At 43.1% G+C, this 15,090-nt stretch overlaps 1 protein-coding gene across 3 annotated transcripts in view; it reads left to right on the top strand.

Moving 5' to 3' along the window:
* The first annotated feature begins 751 nt into the window (after window positions 1–751).
* Window positions 752–15,090, top strand: part of LOC128886210 (neural cell adhesion molecule 2-like) — a 62,169-nt gene continuing 47,830 nt past the window's right edge. Inside the window, exons 1-2 of one of the 3 annotated variants that reach the window (XM_054140907.1) lie at window positions 752–1,279; window positions 1,669–2,042. Coding sequence is in view for 1 of the 3 variants with exons in the window: in XM_054140904.1 (XP_053996879.1) it covers window positions 12,509–12,518 (10 nt within the window). In the remaining 2 variants the exon portion in view is untranslated. Of the gene's footprint in view, window positions 2,043–12,109; window positions 12,519–15,090 lie in introns of those variants that run through there. The other 2 variants (XM_054140906.1, XM_054140904.1) reach the window with 2 other exon arrangements.

Below are 15,090 nucleotides of genomic sequence, written 5' to 3'. Positions count from 1 at the left end.
CCATCGTTTGTACCTGTTGAGGCGAGTGTGTATACTCTAAGCGTTTCCAAGACGCCGCTCGCGAACGCTGACCATTTCTATCGACTTAAACATCAACTTCCGACGTTGTGTCTCTTACTGGAGAATCTTCGGTACGACAAAAGACTGGGATTGTGGGACTCGCCTTCCAGAATATTATAGCAACTGCAAAGGAATTTTCACGCTTCCTTCAATCTCGACGTCTTTTCCGTGACTGTTGATGTAGTGGACTGTCGATTAACAAGATCTTTTTAATTTCTTGGTTCATGATTCATTTTCGTACTAGATTGCACGTAGTCTCTCCCACGATAAATGGAACATTTGTTTTAAAGAGGAGGATCAAATTGATCGTTACATAGAAGTACACAACGAACTCGATCCTGAAGCTAATCGTCACCCTCGAGAACGAGTTACGAGCACGCATAAAACAAGCAATGAAACAAGCGCTAAGAGCTCAGTCGGGCAAAGATAAGCCGGGGTGTGATAAGGAGAAGGAACAAAAAGAACGTCGCGGGGATGAAAGAAGAGATTTGAAGAGAACGCGGGTGAACGGAGAAGGTGGGTGAAAGGGAAGAGAAGAAGAGGGGTTCTCGCAGGCATCTCGTCAAAAAAGATGAAGTCACCGTGGTTTTGGGGCGGCACAGAGTAGAGGGGTTGGGTTGAGTTCTTCAAGGTAGGGGCATGCGCGGCGTCCGGGGGTGCAGGATGGCGTTGGGGGTTAGTCGCTTGCCAACAACACGACGTGTAGCTCGTGCATCGCGATCGCTCGGTTTACCTGCCACACAAACGTCTTTTCTGCCTGCTCCTCGACGCTTTCGCGCAACCATCGACGCGTCGAGTGCTCTCCGTACGCAGTGACGGGTGGTCGAATACGAAACCGCGCGCGGTTCACCTTTCTTCCGGTTCCCCGCGAGAACTTGGCGCACCGACACTGACAACTGACGGAGAAGAAAGTTTGGATTCGACGATCGAATGTGCGCCCCTCGATTTTGTGTGTTTTCGCGCCCGTGAAACGGACACTTCGCCTCCAAAGTGCTCGTTAGAGGGGTTCCGAGGTTTTCCTGAGAGTTTCCACGAGAGCCAGACCGGAAGGATCGAGGATCTTCCGCGAAGGAAAATGCTTCACTTTGAACTCGTGCAACCGGAAAGCGTGGCCGTCGGAGGATCCTGGTGACGCACATCGGAGATGGACAACACTTCTTTAGAATTATAAACTAATGGAAACGTAGCGATATATTCTCTACGTTCATCGCGTTGAAGAGTTGCGTGGATTAGCTTGCATAATGTTATTTTGTTCTAATACCCATTCAAAGTAACGCGTGATTAATTTACGAAATTTTCTTGCGACGATTAAATATTATTTGATTCTTCGATCGCGCTTTCAATTAATTAATTAAGCTTATCGGGAGAAACTCACATTTACTCAACGTCGAAAATAATTTCATTTCATAATTCAGACTGGTAATTTTCGATATTGTTTTGTTCTAGCATGTTTGCACAATAACATATGGAAAATTTGCGAAACTGTTCTGGAAAACAGTAACAGAAATAATATTTGGCTTCCTCATAAACCATGCTTTTGAATTTAATTAATCAAACTTGTTCAAATATGGTTTTAATCGTTCGATGTGGAATTTAATTTAATTTCAGAGATACGCGTGAAACACGCTTTTTCTTTCATTCTTTAATATGAACTCTTGGTTCATCCGATAAATTTGTCCATTTCTGGTGGCGGAGCGAACCGATCTCGAGAAGAAGGTGCTCGTGGACGGAGGTGTTTGTGGAATTTCGCGTGGGATCTTCCTCGATCGGACGATTGATTTGCCATCTTGTGCATGACACAACAAAGGTGTGATGCAAGTGGACCGGATGTCACCGCGATATTACTGCAACGTGTTACCGTCACTGCAGTGAACGACGCAAAAAAGTGCGCGTAACTTCGATCAGGCTCGCACAAGGCTGCATTCCGTCGCTTTTTGGATCTTACGCCCCGCAAAGGGCCATCGACCAGAAAGAGAACGAAGGTACGACTACTCTGTAGCGAATTTTCGACTGGGAACGCGGCACGATTGAAGCGGCTAGCATGCTTTGTAACAAGACCAGCGCGTAGTGTATTCCTTTGACGAAACTCTTAAGCGTTCCGAACTTAGCTTTGGAAACAAGCTGGGTTTTCTCTCTAGCGTCGACCATGGCAATGCCAAACGCATTTATACGGTAATTAAAGTTAGGTTTAAAAGCAGCTTTCGACTATACCTCTCCATTGAGCTACCTACTCTCCTATTGCTGGACGATACAGGATGGCAATCGCAGCACAACTGGAAAAGAGATCTTCGTTCAAACGCAAATAGGAAACGCAGAATAATATTTTTTTAAATCTACAGCACATGTTTTTACATAGTATTTTACTAACGAATACCACGATATTTTTTGCTTGAGAATTTTTAATCTTTGGCATTGACAGCAAATCCAATTCAGGTTTCATTATTCGCCTATAAAGTAGCCCAATTTTTCGATGGAATTCCATTTTATCAAAAATGAATCTAGGGTAACTTCATAACGGACAGCTCGTACGTACTCATATACAATGTTGCGTGCACGTAACATCACGTTCGTTACGTTGTTGATACTTGCATTAGTCGTCAAACTCGGGCAAATATTTTGCGTAATGCTGGCGTATATTGTCACTAATTATAGAACTTTGTTTCCCGCGTAACAATGGGATCGCTTTATTTGTATGACTAATATGCGCGACCTCGTGCGTCAATACACAATGGTTTTCAGTTGGTTTCGCGATTTCATTTCGAATTTCTGTCTCCTAGCTAGACTGATTGAAAGAAGGGATTGTATAATTCGATCAAGTTCTCTGTTTAATGTGAATCCTAAAAATAGTATAAAAATAACAAACGACGGTGTATTGAATAGATCAACAAGTAAAGTCTCGAGGGTTGAAAGCTGAAGCCCCATTCGTTTCGCGGCTATCGGAGGATCTAGCATCAAATTTTTCCGTCAAATAAGCAGCCCACTCTCCTTGCTGAATAAGCTAGGCTTTCGAAAAATTTATGTACACTTCGGAGAGGATTTCTCTGATTACGAAATTGAATTGGCCTGGGCTTTCTACGCGTCATAGCGAGCGAAACTAAAAACGGGCTGCGCTTGATCGAATACCTTCGAATTCTCAGGGACAAAAGATAGTTTACTTTTAGCGCGTTACAATATTTGCCCTGCACTTCTACGGTTCCCCAATTCTGTTTCGCTTCGATTCGCAATAGACTTCCCGCGCGTCCACTGTAAAAGGGGCAGAAGAAATTCGTGCAAGTCTAGTATTATTTATACAGCGTCCCATGGGTTTTCCGTATAAACTCATCCAGCGTGTTCCGTGACTAAAAAGAGTACGAGTACGTCGTACAAAAATGAATCCACGAATGCTTTATTAGAAACTTGGAACAGAAATATAGAATTACACACAGTTGAAAGTAATATACTTTCGTTGTTTGAGAACGTCTGTACGTGAAAATCCTTATCTCTTGTTTAATCCGGATAATCGAGGTTCTCTTGTGCATCTATATTTTCAAATAAATTCTAGCTTGTTTCTCCTTTACTCCATGTAATACTTCTTCAGAGGAGAACAACATAATTGGTTCTTTGAGGGCAAAAACAGATGCTGTTATAAATGAAAGAATTTCATAAGAATTCCCTATCTATATAAAGAACGAAGATAAAAATCTAACAATCGTGTTACATCGCAATATCTCGAAATATCATCTGTACCATATTTACGCGGCTACCAATTTGTAGGAAATGGATCGCGTTATCTACGTAAAGTATCTATTTTTCATTTCAATTAAGGAAACAAACTGCGCGCCAACCAATGGGAATTGTTTACCATGTTCCTTTGGGAGGGATCCGTCAGTTTGACATCGATATGTGCGAGCATCGCGTGTTGTTGTCCTTTTCGCTGGAATCGAGCAAGTGGCGTACCCGTACATTAAATGCTCGAATTAATTGAAACGAAGGCAGTCGTTCGTGCGGCGTTTCGCGCTTAGGATCTCGATGTGCTTTTCGTCCGGGTCGATTTTATTCCGGTGTGCTCGATAAATACCGTAATCTCGAGTCATGGCAGCGCAATTACCGTGAAACGTTAGGAGGGACACTCGCCCGTGTAATTTGGTGTGGATCGTTCCCGTAATTCTTCCTTCGTGCGTGACGCGAAGTACGGCGAGGGGTTGGACGACGAAAGGGGGCTGTCTTCGAAAACATTATAACTGAGAAACTCAATCCAATTGTTTCCGACGTAATATGTAATCAGCCGCATGATTCTTGTCTGCTAGATCTACGGCTCCTAACCTGGCTATTTTATGCAATCTTATCTCTTCCTCTTCGTGGCGCGATTTGCAAGAAACCAAATTAAGAGTGCATTTCGTTAAAAGCGTTACTGTTTAGATTAGCTCTTGAGTGTGTAATCTAGAACGCTTACACAAAGATCAGAATAAATAGGAATGGAATGAAACTGATAGGATGTTGAAATTATCCGTGTGAACTGTTTCGAACTGTAATTATTCAGATTAACATCGCGTGAAATACACGATGGCATGTTTAACTTAAATCCTAAGCATACACTGATACGAAACGTGTTCAGTGTGTCAACATACATGGATCACGGAATAACAATAGATTTAATCTTTCGTTAGCGGGGAACACTGGCCTCGTGTAATTTGGTGAGATCGTTTCCGTAATTCTTCTTTCGTGCGTGACGCGAATCATAGCGTCGGGGGTTGGTCGAAGAGACAGGGGTAGAAGCAATTGGAGAGGCCCACTTTTCCCAGACGGAAGTTTTGCTCGATGCCGGTGTTTCGCGCGGATTATCATTCCGCGGGGCGAAACGACAGCAGCACAGGCGGGATTTCGAGCATAACGGCCACTCGAGCCGGCCGATTCGCTGGCAGTCGACAATTCATCTTCATTCCCGAAGCGTAATTTCGGCAATTGCTTTCTATCGATCGAACGGGCCTGGTTATTTCGAAATACAGAGAACGTTTCGTACACCGCTGAATGCACAACACCCGAAAGAGGAGATTACGCCACCGCTTGTTCTACGACGAGCTTAGAAACAATGGCTCCCGCGAAGCGTTTTCGAAGCGCTGCCAGGCCCGGGGATGTTCGCTGATTTTTCGACGGCCGCGCAAATATATTGCTCGCTAATTGCGAATAACGCGGAAACTTAATTAGCGCGCTCGTATCGCCAAGCTATTTTGTGTACGTCGACCCTCCGGAGCTTCCTTGTTATACGAGCGTCCAGTTCTCTCGGTTCTGTTGCCTCCTGGCGATCGCTTAAATCATATTCACGGATGATTTCGATCGAGCATTTCGAGCCTCATTTTCCAGACATCCTGCATAATTCGTATACCGTGGAGAGAAGTAATTACAAATTGCTAGTCAATTTTCCACTCCATCATGACAAATTGCGACGAGAGTAAAAGTTTCACGTTTCAGTGTTTAAAGGATCTTACTCTGGTTATATCTGCTCGCGCGATTAAATAAAGCAGGATTAGGAAAGAATTAATCGCTAGAATTTTAAAATTAGCGCAGGTCGTAATTCCAATTAAGAAACGCGGTAGGTACACCCGCCAGAGGAAGATGTGAATGTTTTACTTTGTTGTAAGCTTTCTGTGTGTATAATGCTAAACCGTGTTGTTTCTTTATCCCCAGAGTGCACAATTGAAATGTTGCCCGACAGACCGAATGAACTGCAATCGCAGTCAAGCGCGTTGTAGTTTGCAGTGGTTGGATTTTTAAAAGAAAAATAAAGCTGGTATACAGTATTCTACGTATAGCTGAAGGGACTTTTTCCTGGAGATATTTAACAATTTTTTTCCTGGACAACTGAAATGCAAACTGCCTGCCACTTTATATTTATTCACCGTTGGCGACCCGTCAACTTGAGCTGCCAACGTATAAAAGAATATTATATTCCTTGGCCACAAAAGTTGCGTCGCAGCATATCATAGATACAAATTTAGTTTTAAATTCTATGGAACAATACTTCCACGTCCGTTAATTTTCGACCTGTTTTTATCCGAAATAAATGTTTCTTTTCTTTTAAATTATATTAAAAAATCCTCTCGATACGAGAGTATTCTTTTTTTTTTGCATTTTCATCACTGTTTATTTGGCTCGAAAATCGACGTGAAATCCTGGAGGACTCGATGAATCGACGACGCTACGCCTGTTCTTTCGTGGCGACCTCGCAATTACAGTGTTAATTAAACGTGGGGAATAGCTCGAGCCTGTAATAACTGCTAATCCCGTATTATTACTGGACATCGATTATAACAGTTTGGGAACGTGACGCGCGACTATGTCTAAATTGAATTAATATAATGCGTAGGCAGCTTGGCGGAAGCTCGTGTGGCGAAGAGGATGAAAGGGATGGGAGAGAGGTGAACGATATCTGTTTCTGGGACTATCGGTATTGACGCGATTGCGGAAGAGGGGCAATGGATAGATAATTAATTACTTTTATTACAATTAGTCGAGCGCTATGCAGACGACTCCGCGTGTCGACAATTTAGCCACTTTGTTAATTGCGATTCCATTTATCGACGTTTGCGTCAGGGTCTCTAACGAAAGAGGTCTCCAGCGAAAATTTAAGAGGTACAGTTTTATTAATTGCAGGAGGACTTCAATTCAAACTCGAGGACCCAACTGAAATCCACGTTCTTCTGAGTTTTGTTTAAAGAAAATGATTTCACCTATCAGTTTCACACTTTCCTTGTGTCTTGCGTGAAATCTGGTAACCTTTTGACTGGAAATGGAGAACCTTCGCGGACAACAGAGAAATGTTCACTGTAATGTTCACGCGTTGAAAAATTCCAATTCGTTTTAAAGTTTGGTGTACAGAATCGAAGAGTGTACATAACTCGACGAAGAGTTTGCCAACTTTTTGAGTTCTGTCATAATGCTTCGCAAGCATATTCCGAAGACTTCAAATTTTCAGAAAGGACGAAGAAATCGTTTTCCTATGTTCGATAACGCGAAAGGATTTATTCGTGAAAAATCTCATCGCGCGCGTAAAATAAATTTTGAGTTTAATCTATTAAACAAGCCGGAATATTTGATCGGCGAATTACACGTCCGATTCGGTCCCTATTCGAGAGATTTATTACCGCTGAGTTTCGAATAAACGGCAATCAGGCGGGAAAATTGCGGAAGAGAGAAACGATGGCTTTTCATTTTCTCCTTCGTCTCGATCGCATTTTTGTCCCTGGAACGTGACCCGCAGGTGTCAGCCATTGTAAAAAATTCCATTTCGTCGTTGGACGTTGACGCTCGGGAGCCAATAATGATTCTTGGACGTGCCCCCGGTTGCATTTTCTCTCACCTGCGAGAATACTGTCGGGACATTCGACTGTCAGCCTAATGGTGGCCAGACCAGGCGACGAACAATTTTTCTCACGATATTCTCTTCCCCCTCTGCGCACCCGTGTGTTCCATATACGAGAACAAAACGGGTATTACATCCGAATACGGGCACCGTCGTGTTTTTCGTTGGAAATTCGCCGGACGTACCACAGAATTACGGTATTTCTGATAGGTCACCGTGTTTTATTCGGTTTCGTGGATATTCGGTTGGTCGTGTAATTGGACGCAGATGCCACGATGGCTTCCTGGAAGCGCTGATACGCGCGCTGTGTATGCATTTACGTGTACGTAAGCTCGAATAACCCAACAAACTTTGTGTTTCCTTTCTCTCCCCCCCTGGTATGTGTGCTTTTTTCTTATTTTTTTTCTTTCATTTTACCCCAACGTAACGCGCGTGTACCGGTTGCAATTGGTTGGATAAAAGTTGTTCCGTGTTAATAGTAATAACGTTACCCGGTATACACATGACAGGGAAATCCCTGGTAATGGAAAAGTACGGAGATGCGGCAACTAATCCCCTGTAATAATATCACGGACGCGCCGGGAACGGGTCAACTATTTCGAATTAGGTCGTGGATAGAAGAACCCGTTGATACCGTTGCGCGGAGTACATTTGAATATACATGCAAATTTGAATCGATTAACCTACAATAATACATCAGGAACGCAAGGAATACACGGAGAATATGTTTTGTAGCCGTGTTCGCCGAGTGGTGAATGCAACATCGCTCGGTGAAACGCGATGTATAGTCTGTGTGCTCGCGAGAGCGGCACGACGGGTTTGAAATCGATGCAAGACTGCCAAAACGATGTTATCGAAACCCTTGGGAAGGAACAGATGTTCGTCGAGGCTGCATTAAAAGGGTACGGTTGCGGAGGTCGGGTTTAATTCGATGACGGATCGTCTACATAAGTTATTAAGCCGCTCAGGGTGTGTTGACTTCGCGCGAACCAACGTTATACGCAATTTCCGCGTTAACGGTTTATTATAAATGCATCGTTAAACGCGACGCAAGATAGTCGTGCCGAAAAGTAATTAATTCAACGTTACACGATATGTCGCGTTCGACGTTATAGTATTTTGTTCCATTTGTCAAATGAATTACAAACCCTGATAATTATCGACTCTGGTAGCAACACGAGAATAATTTTATAACGTATTTTGTCCTATATAATTATAAAAATAAATTCCGTTTATTTCGATAAAAAGGAATAACCTAATATACACGAGATGTAAGGGAATGTTATGGTTGAACTCACGATTGACTTTCCTCGTGAAACATACGTAAATCGCGTATCATTCCTCGAAACAAATTTATATAGAAATTGTATGACCGAAATTACATTACAAAGTCGCGATGAGGAAGTATGAGAAACGGAGAGATTAGTTGCCGTAACCGTAATTACATCAGTCGCGGTTCCGTGTCCAGCAACCTTTGTGTTTCTTCTCGAGTGCTCTTTGATAATTAGGAGAAAGTTGTGTCCGTCTAACGAACTACCGCGTACTTTTAGACGGATACAAAAGCGAAAAGAAACGCAATCCCGAGTAGTAATTCCAAGAGAGGTGGACAATGAAAGAAAAAGACACGAAAGGAACAGGATAAAGGAACGAACGAACACAAGGCAACAAAGGAGTAAACGGCAACCACGGAGAAGTCTAAATAAAACAACGAAAGCGACGGGACAGGTAGTTGCACAGCGCGCGTTGAGGTACAGAGAGAAATTCCAATTCCGGAAGAAGAGGGATGGACGCAAAAGAAAAGCGTGGGTGTAAAAGCAGCTAACAGGCGATCCAGGAAACGCTCGATGCTTGCGCGTTTGCAGCGTTTAATTCAATGGCTAGCGAATAAATAATGTACCTTTGATAAAGTCGGAGACCTGACTCGGTGCAATTGACCCGAGAGCCAAAGAAGCTTAATTATTCAAAGACGAGAGGAATCCGTGTACGTACGCGGCACCATCGCCACCGTTTCACATCGGATCGACCAGCTATTTCATTTAGCGAACGGATCCCCCACCCGCTATAATCCTTATCGTGTGTATTAGCCAGTAATCTTGCCGGCTGAATAAGGCTTTACACTAGGTATGCCGCATTAGCACCGATCACCGCTACCTGGGCACCGGTTCAATTGGATCGTCGAGATCGTAGCAGGTATCAGGAAACCGCCAAAGGAATTACTTTTCCCCATTTAACCTTTGCGTTGAACGAGGATTCTTTAAGGGCGCCCCGGAGAAACGTACGCGGATCTTTCTCATCCGGGTCTCTGAGATTAATTGAACGAGTCGTTACCGTTCACGAATCATCGATCCGTTCGCGATTCGTCCACTTTGTTCGGGTCGTCTCCTTTGCCGCGAGATGAATAACGAAAAAAGAGACGTGGAAATTTTAAAGCTGCACGCTTTTGCCTTCTAGCTTCCAAAGGTTAAAAGGATGACGAACCGAGCTAACTCTGTAAATATTGAACAATAATATCCGGTGGGCAGCGTTTGGGCCACGAGCCATAATTTAAGCACCGCTATAGATCAAGGACGGAGCAACGATAATTAACATGCAGTAACAAGGTTACATTAATACGCGGCTTTCAATCTTGTTAAATTATGGCAGGTGGCGTGGCGTAACGTTCGTCATTGTCTGTTGCGTGCAGCGATTATCCTGATACCAAATAATTTGTCCACCTTGCGAGTATTATATCGAGAGTTACGCGAAGTTGATAAACGCAGCTGTTGTTGTTTTCAAATTGAATGCATACGAAGATATTTTGATCGAATTAAATGTAAACGGTACATCTGATTTCCTTTCGTTGAATTCGCATCACCGTAATTAATGGTTTTGCATTAATTATTCCGTCATCGTCGTGTGCATTAACATAAGTAATTACGTATTAAAATAATAATTAGTTATTTCAGATCCGTCTACGATTCAATTAATGAGGATTATCGAGTCGATATTGTTTAAGCTGTTCTATTGTGTCAATTTTGCCATTCCTTGATTTTTACACTCGTGATCACACAGGGAGAATATTTGTTTCTAAACCAAACGAAAAAACCCAAACTCTGAGAAAAATCAGAGGTAACCAGAACCGACGCTGAAGCATATTAACGAACGTTTGCAAGTGTGGTCGATTATGAGAATAAAAAGCGGGGCTGCAAAGGGCCGCAAATTTTATCACGGCTAATAAGAACTCCGTAGCTCCAGAAATTTTATGAGCGCTGCCCGCGCATTACTTCAGCGTTCCGATAGCGTAACACGGTAATAAAAGCAGACCATTTGAAAAATGCCTCTGCCAATAAAAACGTGGCAGACCATTATTCCATGGCGCGACCATTTGTGTAACTAGCTAATAAAGCTTATCATGCACGGAGATTGTAGATTAGCAATGTCACGGGAAATCTGTCCTCGATATTGTTGGACTTTTTCAAAAGAACACTTCGGTATACATTCATACTCAATGATAGCAAAGAATTTCTTTATTTCATCGAGAACAGGATCATTATTGGTCTAATCATTATCGATTATTTCTACTCCTGTACGTAACTATTCCTGGTAGTACAGAATTATCGATAGTACGGAACATCGATGGAAAACAGATAATATTAATACTGTACAACCGCCAGTGATTACACTGGTCAGCGCAAGTAGAAACAGTTAGTTATGATCAAACACGCTCTATAACTAAGTTCCCCCTTATTTCATTCTTATCACGATTTCCGCTTGTGGTTACAATAAAATTCATTTTTTGTTCCTGAAAAACGAGAATAGCCGTAAGTACAGGAAACTCGAGTATCAAAATGAGTCAATATTTATTATGCTCGAAACCCTAGACGAAGTTGAAAAATAAAACCCCATTAACGCGTCCAGTTGCGGTCCAAGCGCACAATGAAATCTCTGTGGCGGGCTTCAGTGGTCGTTGCTGTGTTTTAATTACGAAAAACCAGTGGCGAAATAGCATGCATCTTTGCGCCTAATCCGATACGGTTGCGGTAAAAATATTGGAGTATTTTCTCGCAGATGATAGGGTGTGACAATTATTTCGCGAGTTCACAGGAAAACCGTACAACCGGTTAAAGCGACCGTGAACTCGTGACAAGTTCCCTCTGTGACGCTGATTTGAAATCGAGTTCATTCTCCAATGCCTTTATTGTTCAATTTTTACGGGACACGAATAAAAAGGTGGCGCTCTTAACGAGGAGCTTTGTTTTCCGTTTCATTTCCGTTAGTACAGGACAAAAGACACCCCTTTCCATGGGCGCACCGCGAAATTTATTTTCAGGTCTATCCATCGTTCTGGATTAATCCTCCGAGGTCTCGACTGACCCTACACGTTTCTGAATAATTCACGATCTAATTTGGCTAGCGACAATGGTTTCGCGATAATTGTTAATTACGTTTGAATGTACGATACTGTGTCGCTACGTTTTAAACGTTTCAATAAAAGGGCAACCTTCGGCCGAATAGAAACAGCACATTCGCCTCTTCCTTTTCGGTTGATATCCGCATGAATCTCAGATTTCCTCTCCATTCATTCGGCCTCTTTTCAGACTAGCGTCGCGGAAATTCAAGCTCCGCTACGAAACTACTCTACCGTCCGCGCTACAACCTGAAATCTAACGACGAAGACACTCACAGTAACGAACGGTCTCGCGTTTCAGCCGGCGTTGCGGCTCTTATAACTCGGCTACTATACCGTCCTGATTTAACGAATTCGTTTCGAATGCACCTTGAAATCGTATCCTGAATGGATTAATTTATGCTCGGGTAAATTCGAGTAGAAAATTATGTTTCCGCGATGAAATAGTGCTCGCTGGGGAAAAGTCAGTGGAAAATATACGTTGGCTAAAAGTTTGGAAGAGATTCTGCGAATGGTAATAACGTTCTAATTGGAAAACGTTAATACGAACGACTACAGTATCAGGCGACGGATTCAGTGTCCTGAACAAGGGAGCCAGATAGGACATGCAATTGGAAACAGTCTGGGAAGAGGCGGCGACGCTCGTAAACGAATGCAAAACGAACGAGAGTGAAAGAGCGGAAGAGTGAGAGAGAAAAGGGTACAGGAAAAGGGGTTGGAGGATGAGCACTAGTAAGTAGCATCCGGAAGGTTGACCCCGCGGTACAACCCTGGCCATTATCATCCAAGCGAAAGAGAGAAGGAGGAAGAGTCTGGCCTTTGCATAACGTACACCAACTTACCGACCCGTCGGGGAAAACGTATTACAGTAATTTCACATGCAAAAGTTATTACCTGAAATTGTCTGAAAATTGCTCGCGAGACCACCCTTGGTGTCCCATCCTCTGCTTGACCTTTCGCCCCTTCGCAGTCAATTCCGCTGTCTTTTAAAGTAAACCAACGTGTACACGCTCTTCGAGTCGTGACTTACCTCTATCGCGCTAAAGTATTTATTTCTCGAGCTTTCAGTTACGAATACAAATTTATTCGCGCTGCAAATAAGTAAATATATTGCTTTTCTCTGATCATGGTACGATTGGTAGTGTTTGTTTTTATTATCGTTAATTTCCGAAAGGTTCTCCCTGATACCTGAAAGCTCGCAATTGCAGCGGGGTCTCCAGAGAAAATTTCTCGCATCGAGTTTCGTTTTCACGTAACAGTACGACGTTCGTTGCACCCAGAAACAGGTCGACTCGCCATTTTTTCCCTCGGCAGCTAGGCGACCTCCTGAGATAGGACAGATGGCGTGACGAATATCGCGTTCGACTGGTAATTACCAGCTGGAGGGTATAACGTGGGTAATGAAACGGTCAGACGTTGCCGTTCCCAGTGGGAAAGCAACCCTTCGTGCCACCCTGCGGCTACCTGCAACCCTTGTCTCGAAACCGAGCGGGAAGACTTATCGGATCCCGCTAACTATATCAGGCTTACGTCTCTTTCGGTATCCGGGAAACCTCATCGGAAGTGACTTCATTTCGAGTCGTTTTAGAGGTCGTTCCAGGGGCCCCAAACGTGGAAACTGTACGCAAAATGATATATACGGACGGAATATATACGTATGGAATACGTACCATAAATTGATACAGTATCGGTGATATTTTACCGATGGTATAATTTATAATTGCGACGTAAAATGGTACTTGGCAAAACTGACTTAGTTTAGAGGGTGAACTCGATCAGGCTACGTTTGGGAAAAGCATTGTGCGGCGCAGACACGCGTCAATCGTGGCAACAGTAAAAGCCTGTGGGAAGGTTTTGTCGACGGGTAAGTGGTTTTTCGATATAAAGTCGATCGCACTTTGAGGCCAAAGCGAACGTGTAACCTTCCTTTCACCCCTCCGAACATAATTTCATCCTCAATACCGTGAGTGGTTCTCGCGAATTTCTGTACCCTCTTTCGCCGATACATTACCTTTTTCTTTCTATACGCGTGCAAGATGATACGCCTAAGAGTAGCGAGAAATCCGATGGAACACCACCTCTTCACTCCCGTCCCATCGTCGACGTCCTTTCGATTTCTCGGAAAACAGACCATCCTGACGTTATTTCTACCTCCCCCGTTCGATCTTCCTGCAGCTTACTCGATCGATCTTTTATGCCATTCGTTCCACCGAGGCACGGTACCAGCACGTCGAGTTTCTGGCTTCAAAGCGACCATTGCCGATAACCGCGTTGTGAGATCGATACGAAACTTGAACCTGTAAGAATATTTCGTTCCCGTGACGTTATTCCAGTTGGAGAATCGCTGCACCGTGGCTCACGTCTGGAGAAATACCTCGCAATGGCTTAAAAAGCGTACAGTAGTTGCCTGCATGAGGCAATTTCGACGTAAATCTTTTCAAGCTTCTCCGAAATATTCGGTAGAATCATAATTTTTTGTCGTCTCTCAATTTGGTTCGAACCGGAAATTTATTCAAATTTCGTGGTCGACCGTTGATGGAATAAAAATACGATACTAAAATGAAGTATAATAAATACACGCGCGTGATCGTCCGACCCAACACACGCGAAGACGTAGTACTCGTTAATAACCGTGTTGTTAACTATTCCCGTTTTTAATTAGCTCGGCGCAGCTATCTTGCATAAACTTTAATGAAAATATATTGCACGGGCGCGATAAACTATTACAACGGTAGTCCACTATGAAGTATTCGCGAACTTATCTCGTACGAGATACTATAAACTGCGAAACACGTTATAGTCCAAGCTGGTCGGTAGTATGTTCCTCGAGATTTCGTTGAAAATTTTATTCGCACTGCGGATTACTTATGAATGAAATTAAACTGAACTTAAATGTACGTGAAAAGTTTATAATACCACTACAACTGTCTGTCCTGATATCAATAAATTATTTCAGAAGGCAATAATTAAGCCCAGCGTGTGTTTCGTGGAGTTTCAAGCTTCTACATTTGCGTGAAAGGTCTGCAATAAAGTTAAAACATTATGAAACGGCGTGTGTGAAACGTTAAATTGTGGAGCGAATCTAATCCTAGGGTTTTCGATGGTGTAAAATTCTCGCGTGAACTTTCCGCACTTTTAATCTTGCAATATCCATAGCAAACAAGCAGCCGAACCAGCGGAGAACGTTTCGCAAATGAACAATTTCAGCCGTGCCCGAGTGTACACTCGAATCTCCCCGACATCGGTGTCTAGCTTACTTATTTTGCATCACGAATACCTTATCTCTCGACCGTTTCTGTTTTTA

Source organism: Hylaeus anthracinus, unplaced genomic scaffold, assembly GCF_026225885.1.
Source record: "Hylaeus anthracinus isolate JK02 unplaced genomic scaffold, UHH_iyHylAnth1.0_haploid 11982, whole genome shotgun sequence".
NCBI lineage: Eukaryota > Metazoa > Arthropoda > Insecta > Hymenoptera > Colletidae > Hylaeus > Hylaeus anthracinus.
Note: the sequence above shows the minus strand (reverse complement) of the source record. Positions and strands in the feature narration are given on the sequence as shown.